The 18286-nt window shown below is 42.0% G+C and overlaps 1 protein-coding gene across 2 annotated transcripts in view; it reads right to left on the bottom strand.

Moving 5' to 3' along the window:
* Positions 1–18286, bottom strand: part of PRKN (parkin RBR E3 ubiquitin protein ligase) — a 1116534-nt gene that overhangs the window by 156477 nt on the left and 941771 nt on the right. For both annotated transcript variants that reach the window (XM_074333793.2, XM_088795206.1), the window contains exons 8-9: positions 12035–12096; positions 1612–1761 (exon numbers count right to left, since the gene is read on the bottom strand). In XM_074333793.2, coding sequence (XP_074189894.2) covers positions 1612–1761; positions 12035–12096 — 212 coding nt within the window. The remainder of the gene's footprint in view (positions 1–1611; positions 1762–12034; positions 12097–18286) is intronic.

Raw genomic sequence — 18286 nt, 5'->3', positions numbered from 1 at the left:
AATTCACTTCCAATGTCATTTTCCATCAGTTAGAGCTTAAATAGGTATGTCACATTGTGTAAAAAAGGAAAGATAAAGGAGTTCGAAACTTTCAAATTGCACAAAACCTTCAAAGTTCTTTGAAGCCAGGTGAAAAACTGAGTGTAGAAGATTGGCCAAACAATCTTCCCACCTCATAAAGAAAGGTAAGATCTTAAAATCTACTGTTAGAGAATGGAACAGCAGCAGGCACTCAGCAGGCAGAAGCATACAATTAGCCGTTAGTTAAAAACTATTATAACTCATTTTGAAAGAAAACATTCGCTAGTATTCTGAGCCCAGAATGTGTCAGGCTGCTTAGGCCACCACACACGACTGGCACAGATTACACAGGAAATGATGGCGAGTAATGCTGGAAAGTGTACTCTGACTTCCATAATTTCTGAGGCTAGCAAACAATCCTTTAATTTTTGTTCTAGTGCAGCCATGGTCATTAATCCAGAGGTGTTTCTTCCTAAGCAGGCACCGTGGCATCTCACTGTGTTTCAACTCCCACTTCCTGTACTTTCTCGCTCAGCCCAGGGCTTTGGGAGTCCCACCGCAGGACAGATAGGAAGCCTTACGAAGGGGGACAGATGCAAACTAGGCACAGGGGACTCTGCTCAGCTAAAAATCAGGCCTGGGTAATGAGCCTCTGCCATCAACACTCCTTTCACAACGCCCCTCGTAAAGTTGCAATTTTAGAACACATCAATGTTTTCCCAGCAAAATTCAATAGCATTTTATAAGCATATGTATTTTCTTCCTTTTCCAGCCTGCATGAAATTTCACATCAGGATTATTCTCCATTTGTCATTTCAATTTATAAGTCAGTAAGCCTTTCCACCTTTGAGCTACATTTTCTCACCCCTTCACCAGCAACTTGCAGCTATAGATTCATTCGAGAAGCCGTTTAGGTCATGTTGGTTGACCTCTTTGAACAAACATTTCCCACATTTCTTACTCTGCTCCTCTAAGAGGCACCATTAGTTTTGCGCATCTCAATTTAAAATGATTTTTATCACAATAACATTTCAAGTTTCACATTAATCTTCATTTTATTTCTTGAAATACTTAGGCAAACAATATCGCTAAGACATCACTGATGAGAAATTCTTTTTCCCTTTCACTCCTGTCTGCTTAAAGCCAACTCTGAAGAAATCACACATTTTTGCTCTGAATCAACTGAGCACTGGCAGAAAAGTTTAAAAGGCTGGTCTAGTGATTTACAACGTCTTAGAATAAACACTACGATAAGCAATTAAAGCTTAAAAATCTTCCCTTCCCTCCAAAAAAGAATCATTCTGTCTGTCTGTCTATCTGTCTATCTGTCTATCTATCTATCTATCTATCTATCTATCTATCTATCTATCTATCTATCTATCTATCTATCTATCTATCTATCTATCTATCTATCTATCTATCTATCACGTCTGGAATCCCATATAAGAAATTTTAAATCTATTTTCTTATACATCATTTGGAAGATGTCTGCGTCCAAATGGAAAATGAAAATAAAACACGTGTATTATCCCAGGCAATTTGCCGAAGCAAACACACGTAACCAACACCCAGAGGTGCCGCGGTACTCACCCCGCAGCCCAGGCCGTCGCCCTCTTCGCAAGTGACCTTCCTCTGCGCGGGCTCCAGGAGCAGCCCAGCCCCGCAGCCCGGGCGGGGGCACAGCACGCCCCCCATGCGCAGCACGCACTCCTCGGCGCCGTATTGCTGGTACCGGTTGTACTGCAGAAGGATAAATGGGTTGTAAAATTATAACACATATACTAAGATGTGTTGGTCAAGACACTAATTGTTGGTGCTGTCTGTGTTTCCTTGTTAATCGGCTTCAGTGAAAAACGAGGGGTGGGTGGATAAGATAGGGTCCAACATGGAGAAAGGCTTCCGATTCCAACTGGCAAAACAGACACGGTATTTATTCTCTGTATGTCTACAAATTTGTCCCCCAAAATCGATTTTCCAAAGTTTGTTTTTTGAAATGCTGCTTCCATCAACTTCATTTAATATTCTTATTTCATATAATTTTAGGGAACATACGTATATTTCAAGTTAAGGACACTTTCAATGCATGATTAGCGATCTCATCAAGCAGGATGTTGTCACGCCTGCCTTCAGGAGTCCAGCGGTTTTTAAAACCATTTTGAAAACAGGTCCCAATAGTGCAGCCCACAGTAATTGTTAGCAGCCCGCACGATATCACTGAGCATAGTCAGCTTGAGGAAGAAGAGAATAATATTAAAGAACAAAATTTTCCTTTCATCATTATTCTTTTTTTTTCCTGATAGATAAAAAAGGGTTTCTATTTTGTTACTGTTTTACAGAGAAAACACAGGCTTACAGTGTTTTGCCCAGAGTCGTAGAAACAGGTATGTTGTTTTTGGATATTCCTTTTTTTTAAAAAATTAAAGTTTATTGGGGTGACAATTGTTAGTAAAGTTACTTAGGTTTCAAGTATACAATTCTGTAATACCTCATCTATATATCACATTGTGTGTTCACCACCCAGAGTCAGTTCTCTTTCTATCACCATATATTTGATCCCCTTTACCCTCATCTACCATCCTTCCCCCCTTACCCTCTAGTAACCACTAAACTATTGTCTGTGTCTATGAGTTTCTGTTTCTTCATTTGTTTGTCTTGCTCTTTTGTTGTTTTCAGTTTTATATTCCACATATTAGTGAAATCATATGGTTCTTGACTTTTTCTGTCTGACTTATTTCGCTTAGCATTGTACTCTCAAGATCCATCCCTACTGTTGCAATTATTTTTCTTTTTAAGGCATGATTTCTTTTATCTCTGATTTCAGTTCTTTGTGCTACTGCTTGGCTCAACTCCCTTTAATGGTTTCCCCAGCCTGCAGAATAAAACCCAATCTCCACAGTACAAGTTTCAAGGTCTTCCTGGTTGCATTATTCGATCCTATTCTCCTCTAAACTAGGATCAAGTCAAATGGATTTGCTCTGCTGTTACCTAATTTATGCAACATTTATTGAAAGCCACTTTGTGACAGACAGTACTGTAGGTGCTGGGGATATAGCAGTGAACAAAACTGACATCTCTGCTCTCATCCAAAAGACTGTAACAATAAATCCTGAGAGATTAGACTGTATAGTGCTTCAGCTGGTGATATGAGGGAAGGAGGATAAAAAATAGAGAGGAATAAACCCTAGGGAAGATGGGGATTACAATTTCAAAGAGGTGATTAGGGAATATGAAATGCCATATAGAGGAGCTCATTTAAGCAAACATCTGAAGGAGATTAGAAAAGCAAGCTGTGTGCTACCTGGGGGATGAACTTCCCCGGATGAAGATCCAGTCTTATAAAGGTCCAGAGGCCACAATATGCTTGGCTTGTTTGTGGTGCAGCCAAGAGGCCAGTTGGTTGAAGTAGAGTGATGGGCAGGGAAACAGAAGAGATGAAATCAGAGTTAATGGGGATCTAGGCTGTAGAGGCCCCTGAAGGCCATTGCAAGAGCTCTGGCTGTAGTTCTGAGAGATATGGGAATCACTGGGGACTTTTGAATTGTGGAATGACATAATTTGACTAATCTTTTTAAGAGAGCCATCTGGCTGGTATGTTCAGAGTAGGCTCTTGGGGACGAGGATTGGAGAAGGAAGCAGGGAAGCAGGTAGGAGGTTATTTCAGTAATCCACCTGAGAGATGGTGGTGACTTGAACCAGGAAGGCAGTGGTGGAGGTGGGCATTCACGGTTGCATTCTGGATATGTTCTGAAGGTACAAGAGGCAAAACTTTTAGGCATATTGGATAGATAGTGTGAGAGAAAAAGGAGTCAAGCATGAGTGTGCTATTTTTCCCTGAGAAGACAGAAGTGGGGCGGGGGGAGAGGGAGAGGGAGGGATGGAGGGAGGGAGGGAAAAAAGAAGGAAGAGACAGAGAGAGAGAGAGAGAAAGAGAGAATATACTACTGAGATGGGAAGACTTGCAAGAAGAAAGGGGTGTGTGTGTGTGTGTGTGTGTGTGTGTGTTTAGGAAGTTGGGGGAAGAAATCATTATTTCTATTGTGCTCATATTCCGTTTGACAACCTATTACACAGCTAAGTCAGAATGTTGAGTGACTAACTGGATATATGAACTTGGAGTTCAGGAGAAAGATGTGAGTTGGAGGTTCACATTTATAAGCCATAGGGACATGTGGAGCTGGGAAGGAATGGGTTAGCATCAGGCCTACTAACCATTTTCTTATTTTTCTGGCCCCAGGAAAGAGAGATGACTTGGTCAAACCCTCTTGTAAACATGCTAGTGGTACATTTATACAACAGCATTTACTAGAAAAGAGTTCTTATTTATGAAATACATTTAGCAGGAAATACTTGGTTTATGATTCCTTATGGTAAACAAACTAGAATATGTGAATTTATAGAAAAATGCTCTCTGGAAAATGTTGTAAGCTGTGTGCTTATCAAGGGATAAAATGAAGATATTTTATTAAGTGGTGACTGATGAGACAGTTTATGTAACAGAGAAATTTCATGTTAGTGATCATTTCATGAACTTCTCAGAGACCTGGTTTACTAAGTCTTGCCTAGAGTACACCCTAATGCCGAGGAAGGACCCGGGGCACGTTAAATGCCTAGAGGAGGAAACGGCCATTTGTGTTGAATGCTATTGAGAAGCCAACAAAGATGAGGTCCAGAGTGCTTGGGTCCCTTCCGACCTCACTCTTTGCACAACCCCCTCTCCTTTCATGTATGTGCATCTCCTGAATCTAGCACCATATCGTGTTCACAGTTGGTACACAATAAATAGTTGTAGAATGAATAAATGAAATCTAACTCCGTTAAATGTCCATCAATTAAGGCACTCTAATAAAATAATCTATGGCAATGAGAATTAATAATTGAGTGATATAGGATGGTTTCACCTACATAAATTGTTTTCCTATTTTAAATAAATTTCTCTTAAGTAATTGGCTATTTTCTGATTTGATGACAGATTATTTATCTATTTAATTATTTAGGCAATTTTACTATTACAATAGCTTTCATCTAGGATGATGTTATGATGTTAACCTATGGACAAAGTCCAATAACACTTTAGAAATTCTTGCTGACTCCATTCATAGTGGTCTCAGATACTGATGGAACACGTCAGATCATGTTCCTCTTTCCATTCATTAGCTAAAAAATTTATAAGAAATTATTATATTCAATTTATGGTACACTCAGGAGCATTTGAGCATACAACTTCTTTTCTAAAGGAAGCACATTTTAACTTCTATGCTTGGTCATTTTTGATGATTAAAAAGTACAGTCAACATCTGAAATAAAACCTATGCCCACTGAATGCATTCCTTTTTTTTTTAACATTGTCAAATTTATGAGAAAAACATTTGACCTAGAACCAATAATGTGCTGGTAGTCACGGAACGTTTAATACCCTCAGGAAGTCATTTAGACAGGTAGTTATATTTATGTCATTAGCACAGATCTTATTTTGTTTCCTTCAAGATATGACCCACATTTCCATCGAATCCTTTCAACCACTTACTGGCACAAAGTTGAAAGTGCATTGAAGGAATCCTATTATATACTCATTGGAGAGTTGTGACAAATTAGCACTAAGTAGAACAGAGTATCTACGTTCATCTGAGGGTAAGATATGTACAATAGTGGTAAAGTGATCAATGAACCCCTAGTGGTAAAAAGAAACCAACACTGAACCGTTGATACTACTTGTATTATTTCCAAGGGCTTTTCTACTTATCAATATTGGATAGGATTTTATAAACTTGGAGTAACTTGGAGGAATGTGATGAATTTGTAATGTGGACTGGGTCGGTGTAGAATCCATTTTCAGGTGAGCTCAAGAGCAGCAAATTCTCTAAAAACCACTTACGCATTTTTTGCCTCTGGATCATACTGGGTGTCTGTATGTGTGCATATATTTGAAAATGTGTGGACATATTAATACTTACCTGCCAACTGATGATGTTCAGCTATTCCAAAGCTAGTTGGCAAAATCCTAGATACACTTTCATAAAGTGAATTATCCACAGATAACTAAGGTAAGTTAGAGTTGACAACCCAATATTTGTAAAAATTTTTGAAAATAAATGTTAATATTAACAAAGCATACTGCTCTACAACTAAGGAAAAATTTAAAAAAGATATTTCCTCTTATATTTCATCTGATTATAGTGAAAATACATTCCATTAGTATGACATATCTAGATAAAATCTCAACTCACCGCTATGGTTTATATTTTATTTATTTGGGGAGCAAATTATTCTGTCCTTGTGTGCGTGTGCTCATGGATTCTCTTAAGAACAGGAAATATTCATTTTAAAGTATAAAATTCATAGATGTTTCTAAGCTCATATTTTAAGAATCTAAATAATGAGTCATAGGAGAATATAATCAAATAGAGGTTGTACTTTTGGTGGTTTGCAGGTCATTAGAAAGAGTTGGGTTGGGTAGAATATTGTTCTATAATGAAGCAAGGGTCACAGGTTCAAGTCCCATATGGGCCAGTTAGCTTCCCCTTTCTTTCCGGCCACTGGCTGCATGCTAAATACGGGTGGTCACCAGGGAGGGGTCAGGTTGGAAGGAACTGTGTCTCAATATCCCACACCATGAGAACCTTTCCAAAGACCTGTCCTATGTAGGAGGGCACACAGGACATCGTGATGCTTAATTCGCATAGTTTCATAAAACAAAGCAAGAAGGAATCTCAATTTTGAAACTGCAAGAAATTTGAAGTACAGGGGTATGAGCTAAAACTGAAATCTGAGAAAACTGGCAAATGTTCTGTCAAAATGAGTCACGGCTTGTCAGCAATCCAGGAGCTGCATGGCAGCCTTTCAAATCCTCTGAGAGCAGGGAAGGAGGCTGTTTTTGTTCTGCCGTGGAATTTCCCAGACTATCCTTTTGGGGGCGCTCAGGTACAACTTTATAAAAGAAACCTCAGCACAGGCTAGGGACTGTCTTGCTCTCCCCCCCTGAAATTCTGGCTGCTGTACCGTCTTAGCATACGCACCCGAGGACGCCCTCCCTGGCTGCTATCTCTTAATTCCCCCTTGGAGGAGAGAAACCCTGATCAGCCATATGGTGGACTGAATTACTACCCTGTACCACGTGCCCGTGCCAACCCAGCAGACGAATCCAGTCCACACTTCCCTGGGAAGTAACAGGTGAGGACACTGAATCACAAAGAAGTTCAGTCCTTTGCTGAACTTGACACAGGCAGGAAACCCACCACCCTGCATTGGAACTCAGGGCTGTGTGCTTAAAAGACAGCCTTTCCCCAATACCAGGCTGCCTCCACTTCCTTTCTTTGTTCCCCTTGTGTTAAAAACATTTTTTTTTCAGCTCACTAATCTTTGGTCATCATTTAGAAACGAATGAAAACCAGTTTATGACAGCACTTCCTCTTTGGATTAAAACATGTAATATAACTTTATAAGAGGAGCACGGACTTCTGATTAATCCATTTCCTCTTGCTGTGTCCTATTTTCTATGTATATTAGAATTTTTGCTTTTTAAAAACCTCCTTGAGTTTTCAGAAATCTTAGTTTTATTTTTCATCATTTGCAGGCCCTTTGCCTGGGGGAGCTGGTGACAGCCTCTGTGGGGGGCTTGCCACACTGCTGTGTGTATTCTCTGTTCTGCTGCTAATAATGTTTTCTGCACCCTGGACATCTGTCATCTACTGAAGAAGTAAATTGGCCAGAGAAAGGGCTGGACCTTGCTCCTTGCATAGAAAAACAATCATTAGGTGGCTGAAATCAAATGTGAGGAGGAAACAATTCAAACAACAACTAAAATATAATTAGAGCAACAGACTGTGTCCTGGATTGCAATTTATGATTTTTTTTTCTCTCCATTTTCAGATGTTTCAGATGACAGGATGCCAAAAAGTATCTCAACTTGCATTGGCTGTGGAATGTTCTTGGAAAGGAGGTCAAAACCAATTGATTTCTTAGTCCCTTCTCCATATACTTGTGGGAGAAGTCTTTTTTGGAGTATAAAGAGTATTTAAATCAATGACATTTTAATGTAGCACTGAATATTTGCAACATACATTGCAAGCCTATTTACAGGAATTCTAAGAGATGACTGAGCATTACTTTTCTACAAATGGAAAAGCCAAGTAAGAGAGACTAAAATGACTTGTAAGACCCATTAATATAAAATTTTCATTCCATCCAGTAATGTAAGTTGCCTCAAGCATCCGGAGAGAGCCTGAGAGTGGGACCAGCTCCTGGGGAGCCACCCCCATCCCTGCCACGGGCAGCACTGGTGGGGTGGGACTCTCTGCTTCCTCTCCAGAGCCTCACGTGACCATTTGTCCTGAGGCCACTAGGTTTTGTCACGTACCTTGAGGATGGAAATATCCTGAGTGATGTGTCTTGTTTACATCAGTCACCAGTGAGGTCCCCGGCTGTTCTCTGGTCTGACCCTCAACCCCATGCACAGCTCTGCATATCCCTCTTCTCTACCCCGTCCTTCAGCTGCCCCAGCTCCTGTCCCTGAGCTGGGGATCTCAGGGTCAGTCGCGGACACTGCTCTGTGACATCAATCTACTCTCCTGTTTTCCTCATAGTTTTCATTATGGAAACTGGCTTATGCCTGAGGACACTACTTCACCTTCAGCCTCCTCAAATGTCTTCTCCACGGCATCCTTTGTGCCACCAAGGGCTCTGCAGGGCTCTCAGTGGAACTGCGTTCCTTTCTCCTTCTAAACCCGTCCAGTTTTGAATTCCAAACCATCAGGCTCCACTAGGGCCTACTTCTTCCTCTGCAGTCAGCTAACACCCACCTCCCTCTGTCTCTCTCATCCTCTCCCCCGACCCTGCCCCATTTCTTGAAGCTTCAGTTCTTGACACACCATAACTCTCTCCAGTTCTGCTCTGGTGACAATTCTGGAGGATCTCCGTGTCCACATAGGCGACATATCCAACACCCTGGCTTCCCGAGCCCGTGACCTCAGCTTCTCAGCCATCTTGTCCTGCACCCTCATGGCTGCCAACATGCCGGTCCTCCCCTGATGCTGTCATGGCTGAGCACTGCGCTACCTCCACGATTTCAGCATCAAGCATCATATCTTCGGCCAACACCTACTTTTCCAGCTAAACCTTCTACTACCCAAACTTGAAAATGTCTTTGAACCACTGTGACCTGTCACCAATGGATCCTATACCTTTCCCTATCCCACTGTCGTCTCATCCCACTTCTCTTCTTACCCGGCTAAGATCTCATGCTCGGTCATTATACTCTTTCCCTGAGGTCCATCTGCACCGCCTTTGCCTCTCTCGTGTTTTGTTTTCCTTGGAGGGCTGGCTAAACCTAACTCTCTGCCTCTTTTCCATCTGTGCCTACACAGTTGAATGTGACAGAAGAACACCCAGGCTGTTTGCTCTCACATCAAGTTTATTAGTTTCCAAAGTTTATTCACTCCCTGCCCTCCTAGATGACAATCATTTCATTATCTTCCCCTCTCCCTATAAAACTTTCCCCCCATCTTCATTCTCTGCTTCCTATTTCACTGGAAAAGAGAAATAAGTTGTAAAAATCTTCCTGCATATTCTGCCTTCCCCATTGCAACGGGGGCGGGGGGGGGGAGCTGCCCACACTCTTGTCTCTGGTGACAATTCTGCCAAGCCTACAGTCAGGGAGCTGTCGAGCCAAGGACATTGCCCCAGAAATTCTCCCCTCTCTCCTGCATCATCAGTGCCCCCTTCTTCTACTGAATCACTTCCTTCAGCACATAAACATGGTGCATATTTTTCCATAAAAAAGAAAAGGTTCTCGATCCCACCTTCTCCCGCTCGCAGCTACCTCATTTCTCTGCTTTCCTTTACAGCTCAATCCCTCAAAAGATCTATATTTGTTCTTTCCCATTCCTCTTCTTCCCTCACACAAACCCTACCCAGGCAGGCTCCGTCACCAGTAGACAGGTCAAGGTCAGCAGTGACCTCCAAATTCTGAACCCCAGTGCTCCATTTTCACCCTCATCCTGCGGGATCAGCATGGGACACAGATGGTCTGCGCTCCTCCTAGAAATGTTTTCTTCTTCAGCGTCCAGTTCACGCTCCCCTGGATTTCTTCCCACCACATGCCAGCTACACCTTATATTTTATAATCTTTTTACATAAAATAAGCATGACTCACCATCACTTCAGAACTACTGTACTTGCTTTATTCTCTATGTGGAAATCTCTTTTCCCAGATATCACCTTTTAGGTCTTTCCTCACATGTCACCTGATCTGCGAGAACTTTACGGACCACGTTATATAGAATTTCATCTCTCCCTCCAGCACCCTCTATTGTTCTTTGTGGTTTTATTTTTCTCTCTTGTAGTGATAACCATCTAACATAATATATACTGAACACGTTTGCACGTGTATGACACACACAGTTTTCCCCAAGTAGAATGTGAGCCTGATAGAAATTTCGTTTTCACTCCTCTGTCCCTGCAGCCGAGAATGGTACCTGGCACATGAGGAGTACTCGGTAAGTTCTGCCAAATGAGAGGAAAGAAGGGGGGAAGGAAGCATGGTTTTTCAGGAGCTACAGATCAATACTGCTGTGACACACTACGTTGCCGTGTTGTACAACTAATCAGTCATATTGGTTTTGATTATGGATGGATTAAATGTCTATAAGGATGAAAGTGGCCTGAATTTTATGCAAATCTAAGGAGATGATGATAGTTGGCTTCTTTCCCTACTAGTCACCCAGCGACTCTAAAACAAATATGGAAACAATGAGCAAATATTGGTACAAGTTAGAAAGAAGGCTCCATCATCGGAGCAGAAATGCCAGGGTAACCACCAGTGGTTCTCGCCTTAAACACCTCTCAGGCTTTCCCAGGAAAATGGCTGTGAGACAGAAGTGTTTTCATCAATATGTATGGTTGGGGGAGTTTGTTATTGACTCTAACCTGCAATGGAGGGTAATCGATTTTGTTTGTATTTGAATGAACATGAATGTCTCCTATTCTGGAAATTTGCAGTATGAAAATATGAAGGAGGCATACACAAACCTGTTAATTCAAGGAGCTGGAAATGATTCCAGTTTTTTTATCTTCCCCTAATTAACCCCTTACTGTTTTTAATCTCATGTTGGAATGGGCAGTCCAATTCTGCAACACACACTCACCAAAGGGAAACACACAAACCAAAACCCGTCTACGAAACTGAGCACCTGCATCTCCATGAGCAGGTTCTCTGGTCAGAGATGGCAAAGACCACCTTTGGGAAGAAACTCGGCCCGAGAGCGCAGTGTAGGCCAGCTGTCATGTTGTCAACCCTTTGGTGCATTTCAAGGATAACTTGACATAAAGATTTAACACTATAATATGGAGCCTGTAATTCCATCTAAGGATTAAGAGATTTTTTTTTTAAGCAGTCAAAAGTATATGGGTGGGTGTGTACATATATGATTTCCAAATATCATATTCTATGTAATATATGGAACACGTGTATTATTTAGCACCCTGAATTATTTACTTAGCACATCTGTTTAAAGTCTGACACGTCTCACCAGCACAAAATAGCATTTGAATAATGTCCTTTAAATGGGACGTACTTTGTATATAAGTCACATGTTGACACCCAAACACCCAGAGTGACAGCGGCAGCAGTGAGATGTAGGTAACACACACAAAACACACAGATCTGGTGGAAAGAGCATGCACATCCACCCACAGACATCGTGTTAGGGCGGCGTGTGGCGGCTGATCTTTTAGGCATAACTCATCTCGGCACGGGTGGATGTGTTTATTTAGCTGCCACTATGTCGTAGCTGCTTACTGGGGATGCCGGAGATGAAACACTCTGGCAGACAGCAGATGTACCAATTAATCACCTGTCAGGTCTGATGGATAGAAGAGGAAGAAGACTGTCCTCACACATATGTCCAGCGTGGCCCTCTGCCCCATTTTGGGGTGCCGAGGGTCCAGACACACACTCTGCCTCCCTGGGGGGGCCCAAACTGTCTCATTAGTGTCTGTCTTTCATGAGAAGCTGACTCACCTGCTCTTCTCCAAGAATCCTGAAGTGATGGAGCTCTTTGATCAAGGAGTTGGGGCAGCCAGCTGGTGGAGAAAAAACGAATTACAAACACGTTATTCCCATTCTCTGTGGTAAAGTGCTCTTGCACAGTTGTCACTCTCCACAAACCAGTGTTGTGGTTTGGGGGGACAAAAACGCCCACCTCCGAAACACTTTCTACCCAGCCACTGAAAAGCCAGACCTCCGACGGATTCCCGGCCAGGGCCTGGCCCCTACCCTGAGTGTTTGGGAAGGAGGAGCATGTGAGCTGGGGGCCAGGCCCTGTGTCCCCTCGGCTGTGACCTGGCCTTTGTAGGACCTTAGGAGATCGTGTCATTTCTGCCCATCCTGTAGCTTGGTTTTGATTATGCCCTAATAAGCAGCCAGGATTTGGGGAGGCCAGATGGGAAGTGGGTGAGTAAAGGTTCATTTCACTTATTTGTCACATTCTCTTTCCGCCCCCTCCAGGAGGGGGTCCTGTACATTGAGAATGAAGATAGGGCAGATGGATGCCCCATCTGCATGGGACGAGGCTGTAGTTTAGAACCTCATCTGGGTCTTCTAGGAGGCGTTGTCAGCACCATACAGATCCTGGTGTCTTACGGAAAGGAGCTGGGAGGGGACCGTGTTGGTCTTGCTGCTCATCTCCTTGAGGTCTAGCCTGCAGCGGGAGACTGTTAGAGCTTTTATCCGTTCTCTCGTCAGTTGTAAGAGAAATAAGCAAACAAATTCTCTCTCTTTCTCTCTCTCTCTCTCTCTCTCTCTCTCTCTCTCTCTCTCCCTCCCTCCCTCCCTCCCTATACACACACACACACACACACACACCAGAACATGCTTGGTTATCGTTTAAAGTATGTTTCATCCCTGTCTTTTTAACAGAATTAGTCCACAGTATTAGTTTGTAGTCATTTATAATGTTAACTCTGGAAACAAAATCGATGTAAAAACCCGTTTCTTTGAGGTAAGACCTACGGATGACATAATCTGTTGAAGTTTCTACTAAGGAATTGGGTTGGATGGAAACGGGGCCGTAGCAATCACCGAGCCACTGCTTGTGTCACCGGTGCTGTCATGTGAGGATGGCGGGAGTACTGAGCATGTTTGCCAGGGGAGGGAGCTGTGGTCTTCACAGGGCAAACAGCTATCCTTTGCAAGAGACATTAGATTTGTTCTTTCTTCTAGAATGTAGGATTAAGAGCAACAGGCAAACATTACAGTGGTAGACGCTGGTTCAATATAAATAAATTGGTGCGGCCACCGTGGAAAACAGTATGGAGGTTCCTCAAAAAATTAAAAATAGAACTACCTTATGACCCAGCAATTCCTCTTCTGCTTATTTATCCAAAGAAATCCAAAACACTTATTCAAAAAGATATATGTTCACTGCAGCACTATTCACAATAGCCAAGATACAGAAGCAAGCTAAGTGCTCATCAATAGACAATTGGATAAAGAGAAGGTACATATATACAATGGAGTATTACTCAGCCATAAAAAAAGAATGAAATCTTACCATTTGGGAAAACATGGATAGACCTAGAGGGTGTTATGCTAAGTGAAATAAGTCAGACAGGGACAAATACCATAGGATCTCACTTATATGTGGAATCTAAAGAACAAAATAAACAAACAAACCAGAATCAGACTCATAGATACAGAGCACAAACATGGTTACCAGATGGGAGGGAGTTTTGGGGGGGGGGGCAAGATGAAAAGGTGAAGGGATTAAGAGGTACAGATTGTTTGTTACAAGTCGTCATGGGGGTGTAGGGTATAGCATAAGGAATATAGTAAATATCATTGTAATAACCATGCATGGTGTCACAGAGATACTAGACTAATCAGGGGAGCTCATCAGAGAAAGTACATTCATTAAAAAAGAGAGAAATTTCTAATTTAAAAATGGCATAAGCTGCCTTACAAGCTAGTAACGGGGGATTTTCAAACACAGGCTAAATGACTATCCAGGATATTTTAGACATGAATTTGACTGGGTTGGTTCTAATTCTGAAATTCTTTGGTCATGTAAAATGCTGAAACATAGTTTTAGTTTTTGATATTATATTTGATGTAGATCTTGGTAGTATAGTATTTCATACCCTGAGAAAGAAGTTCGTAAATGTTCACTAAGGTAGTGCAAAAGACTTAGAAAAATGTAAACAGGTGATGTCACCACCTAACAAAAGTCCAAGAAAATAAACGAAAATCCTGAGGGAAATATTTTGGAGAAACGTAGTAAATTAATTTCAGCAGACACGCCCAATGCTATAAAGAAGAAAAGCTACATCCTTGACCTTACAAGTTATACTTGAGCTATGTTTCTCCAACTGGAGGCCACAAAGGCTTGCAGTCTGAAGGATCTTTTTGAGAAGTTGTTCATTTCAGAATTGCTATTCCGATGACTAAACAATTAGGAAAATTATATTCTGGATCATTTGGTTGGCTGCAATTCCACCAAAAACTGCTGGAGGAATTCTGTCTTATGTCAGAATTCTGTCTTATGTTGGAATTTTAGGTCCCCTTGGGAGCGAGTAGTCATGTTTTAGTTTTGTGAGACTAATGAGGAAAGAACAAGGCAGAGAGAATTTCGGGGATGCATTCCCAACAAGTGAGTGTCTCTAGGTCTGGCGCCAAGTGTGTGAGCAGAAGGTCCACGGGGGAGCAGTGCTGGAAGAACTTGGGCCTCCGGTGCCGGGGGGTAGGCGTGCTGAGAGCAGAACCTCGGCCGAATAGGCAGGGCTCTGTTTGCATCCCAAGCAATGATGGAGTTTCAGTAAGAGGACATCTGCCATACGAAACGCACAGAGTTAATTTGACTACTTGTGGTTTTGTGCTTAAATATAAATTAAATTGGTATTTAATTTATAAATTTTAATTTGGGCCTTCTAGTTGTATAGGCACAAAATGTTTATATCTAAATTTTTATCTAGACATATTTAAGAAATATTATTTTAAAAATCACTTTATTTAACCTTAGAAATGTTTGAGGATTTATTTTTTCCTTTATCAGTGGTTCTTTATGTGCCTCAGATGTGAGAAAAATGGACTTGATGTATTTTAATGCCAGGTAAAATAAGAAACAGAATTTAAAATTAGCCTATCTGCAGATTTGTATTCTAACATTCTCCTAAGATATAACGAAAAGGATTGACGTCAATGATCGCTCAAACATAAACATCTTTAACAGAAACTAGCTAATTACCTGACACACCTGGTAGGTGCAATAAAATATCATAAACAAGGACAGATATAGCATATAGTTACAGGGGAAGGAGTGGAAGCCGTCACCATATTTAAGAAGACTATGGAGGGGTCTCAGTAACTGTGCTCATCACAGAAGCATCAATGCGTGAAATGGACAGACACAAACTTAGTGTGACAACGGAGTTTAAAAATAACAAACCAAGAAAGACATGCATACGAAATGCAGTAAGGTCGGCAGAGAGGGGAAAGTTAGTGGGAGTGGCGAGGAGGACGCAAGGGCCTGGAAAATGAAGACTGAATGCAGACAGGCGTTCCCAGGGGTGGGGACTCTTGTTTTTCCAAACTTCTCACGTGGGGTCTACACATACATGCCAATGGATCACTGTTTGAAGCCACAGCTGTGTCCTTTAACCACATCACATTGTCACAAATTGTCTGCCTTCAGTCAGTCAGTCTATTTTCGAGATTAGTTTCAGGGACCCTGCTGGAATGTGCACATCGGATATCATGCCAGCCTCCACGGTTTTCCATGTCACCAAGAGGAACCACCAGGGCCCTCCAAGTGGTCTGCCAGGGCCTCTGCCGTCTGGCCCGCACCACCCACCGGGCCCACCCTCTCCCGTGCGCACCGCACTCTGGCCACACTGCCCGGCTCGCTCTGCTCCTCAGTGCCCCCCACAGGGAGCTTGTTGCTCCCTCTCCGGAAAGCCGTTTGCCCCGATGTCTGCATGGACCTCTGCCCACCTCCTTCAAGTCCTTGACCAAATGTCACCTTCTCAGGGAGGCCGCCCGGGACCGCCCGAGGACGTGAGACCACAGCCCGTCTTCATCCTCACACCTCTGTCACCGCTGTATTTTCTCCACAGCACTCATCATCTTCTAATGGACTGGACACCTCACGTACTTTATGTCCTGTCTCCTGCTCCTGAAATGCTAAGGTGACAAGTACAGGGATCACTGCTGTTTTTGTCCCTGCTGTACCAGCCACGGCTAGAACAGTGCTCGGCTACACAAACTGGCCACTAGCCGGCTCTGCACGGATGTGTCCTCTACCATGTGGTCACTGCCCAACGAGCTGGGTGACTACGGCACCTGTGAGCACCGCCTACTCCACTCCTCTCCCTCTCATCCCAAAGGCCTCAGCTCTGACCTCCAGCCTTGCAGGTGTTTACTTATTGGATACGTGGACGTCTTCTCATCTCTCACCTCTCTTCCCAGCCTGGACCCCACATGAGAAGATGTCAAGGGTGCTTAAACCCAGGACGCCTTTGTACTTCTACTGTACCTGCGTTGCCAAAATCCCACATCCAGCTCTGGGTAAACACCACCACCTCCTTTTCCTTCTCCTTTCCAGTCCTGCCAATCACAGCTAGAGTAGCAAATGGGCTAGAAGGTGTTCTAACAGGAATTCATGCCATCCGCCCGAAGCTGCATTCCTGTTGAGAGTGGTGCTTCTGCACATTCAGGGTCCGCTCCCCGTGGAGCCCTCAGGGCAGCTGACACTGCCAGCACACTCGCCCATCTCCCTTACAGACTCTTCCAAATAATCACCATTCTTCTCAATTAACCTCCAACACTTCATTCTCAAAATATGACTTCACTTGACACAAGTCCAAAAATGTACAGCTGTATGATGGTGAACAGACTTGATTTGACACGGCCGAAAACAGAATCAGTAAGCTTGAAAGAAGATAAAAAGAAACTCCCAAAACTGAAATGCAAAGAAAAAAATAATAACAAAAATAGAACATCCAAGAACGTGGGATAATTTCAAAAGAGGTAACATACATAAGTTGAGTACCAGAAAGAGAAAGAAGAGAGCAGAAGAAATATTTGAAGTAATGATGGCTGAGAACTTTCCAAGATTAATGATAGACACCAAACCACAGGTTTAGCAAGCAGGATAAATATCCAAAAAAACACATCTAAGTATAGCTTTACTGAAAACCAAAGAGAAAGAGAGAATTATGACAGCAGTCAGAGGAAAAAGAAATCACTTTGCAAGTAAACAAGAATAGAATTACAGACGACTTCTCATCAGAAACAATGTATGCAAGAGAGTGGAGTGAAATATTTCAAATGTTGAAATAAAAATTCCATTAACCCAGAATTCTACGTCTAGCAAAATTATCCTTCAAAAGCAAAAATTTTCTTTTACAAGAACTGAGGGAATTCACTGTCATTAGACCTGCCCCGTAAGAAATATTAAAATAAGTTCTTCAGGTAGAAGGAAACGGTATGGGTCAGAAACCTGGAACTACATAAAGAAAGGAAAACATTGAAGAGGAATAAATAAAGGTAAAATAAGAGCTTTGATTTTTCTTGTTAATTGATTCGTAAGATAACTTTAAAGTAATAAAAATAATAATGTATTGGGTGATTATAGCATTATCTTTAAGTGAAACGAATGACAGCAATTGCACAAAGGATTAGAAGGAGGAATTGGGAATATTCTGTTATAAGGTATCTGCATTACACATATTCTTTGCTCTAGTGATCTTAGAGCAAAATTGAACTTAGATTAGTTAAAATATAGATAGCATATTGTAAACTTGAGGGCAACTATTAAAAAACTTAATTATTTCAATACACTGATTAAAAGACAAGAGATTGTCAGACTGGTTAAAAAAAGACCAAACAATCAATAAAGGTTAGATGTGAGTCGTTTCCACTAATCACAAGAAATTCAAGAATTTGTTGACTTTAGCAGGTGATATATCTGCTGAGACTCTCTCAGATGGTGGGTTTCTAAATTGATGTGATGGGGACCTGACATTTCTCTCTAGTCTTGTCTGGATGAGAAGGTAGAAACCATTCTTTGTCTTGGGAGGGCAAATGGGAAGGTCTAACTTGGAAAACATATTAAACAGTGGTTTTAAGTATAATATGCACTGCACTAGGCACTGTACTGAAGTCTTTCCTTAAAAAAACTAAGTATCAGTGTTGTGGCCAGCACTGTCTTTGGTTTGATACAGAAGGGAAAGAAGTATAACATAGTCTGCCAGGGCTTTGCAAATCTAGCTGGATTGA

This window comes from Rhinolophus sinicus, chromosome 2, assembly GCF_057876585.1.
Source record: "Rhinolophus sinicus isolate RSI-liver-muscle chromosome 2, RSI-T2T, whole genome shotgun sequence".
Lineage (NCBI taxonomy): Eukaryota > Metazoa > Chordata > Mammalia > Chiroptera > Rhinolophidae > Rhinolophus > Rhinolophus sinicus.
This window is presented reverse-complemented; position numbering and strand designations above follow the sequence as displayed.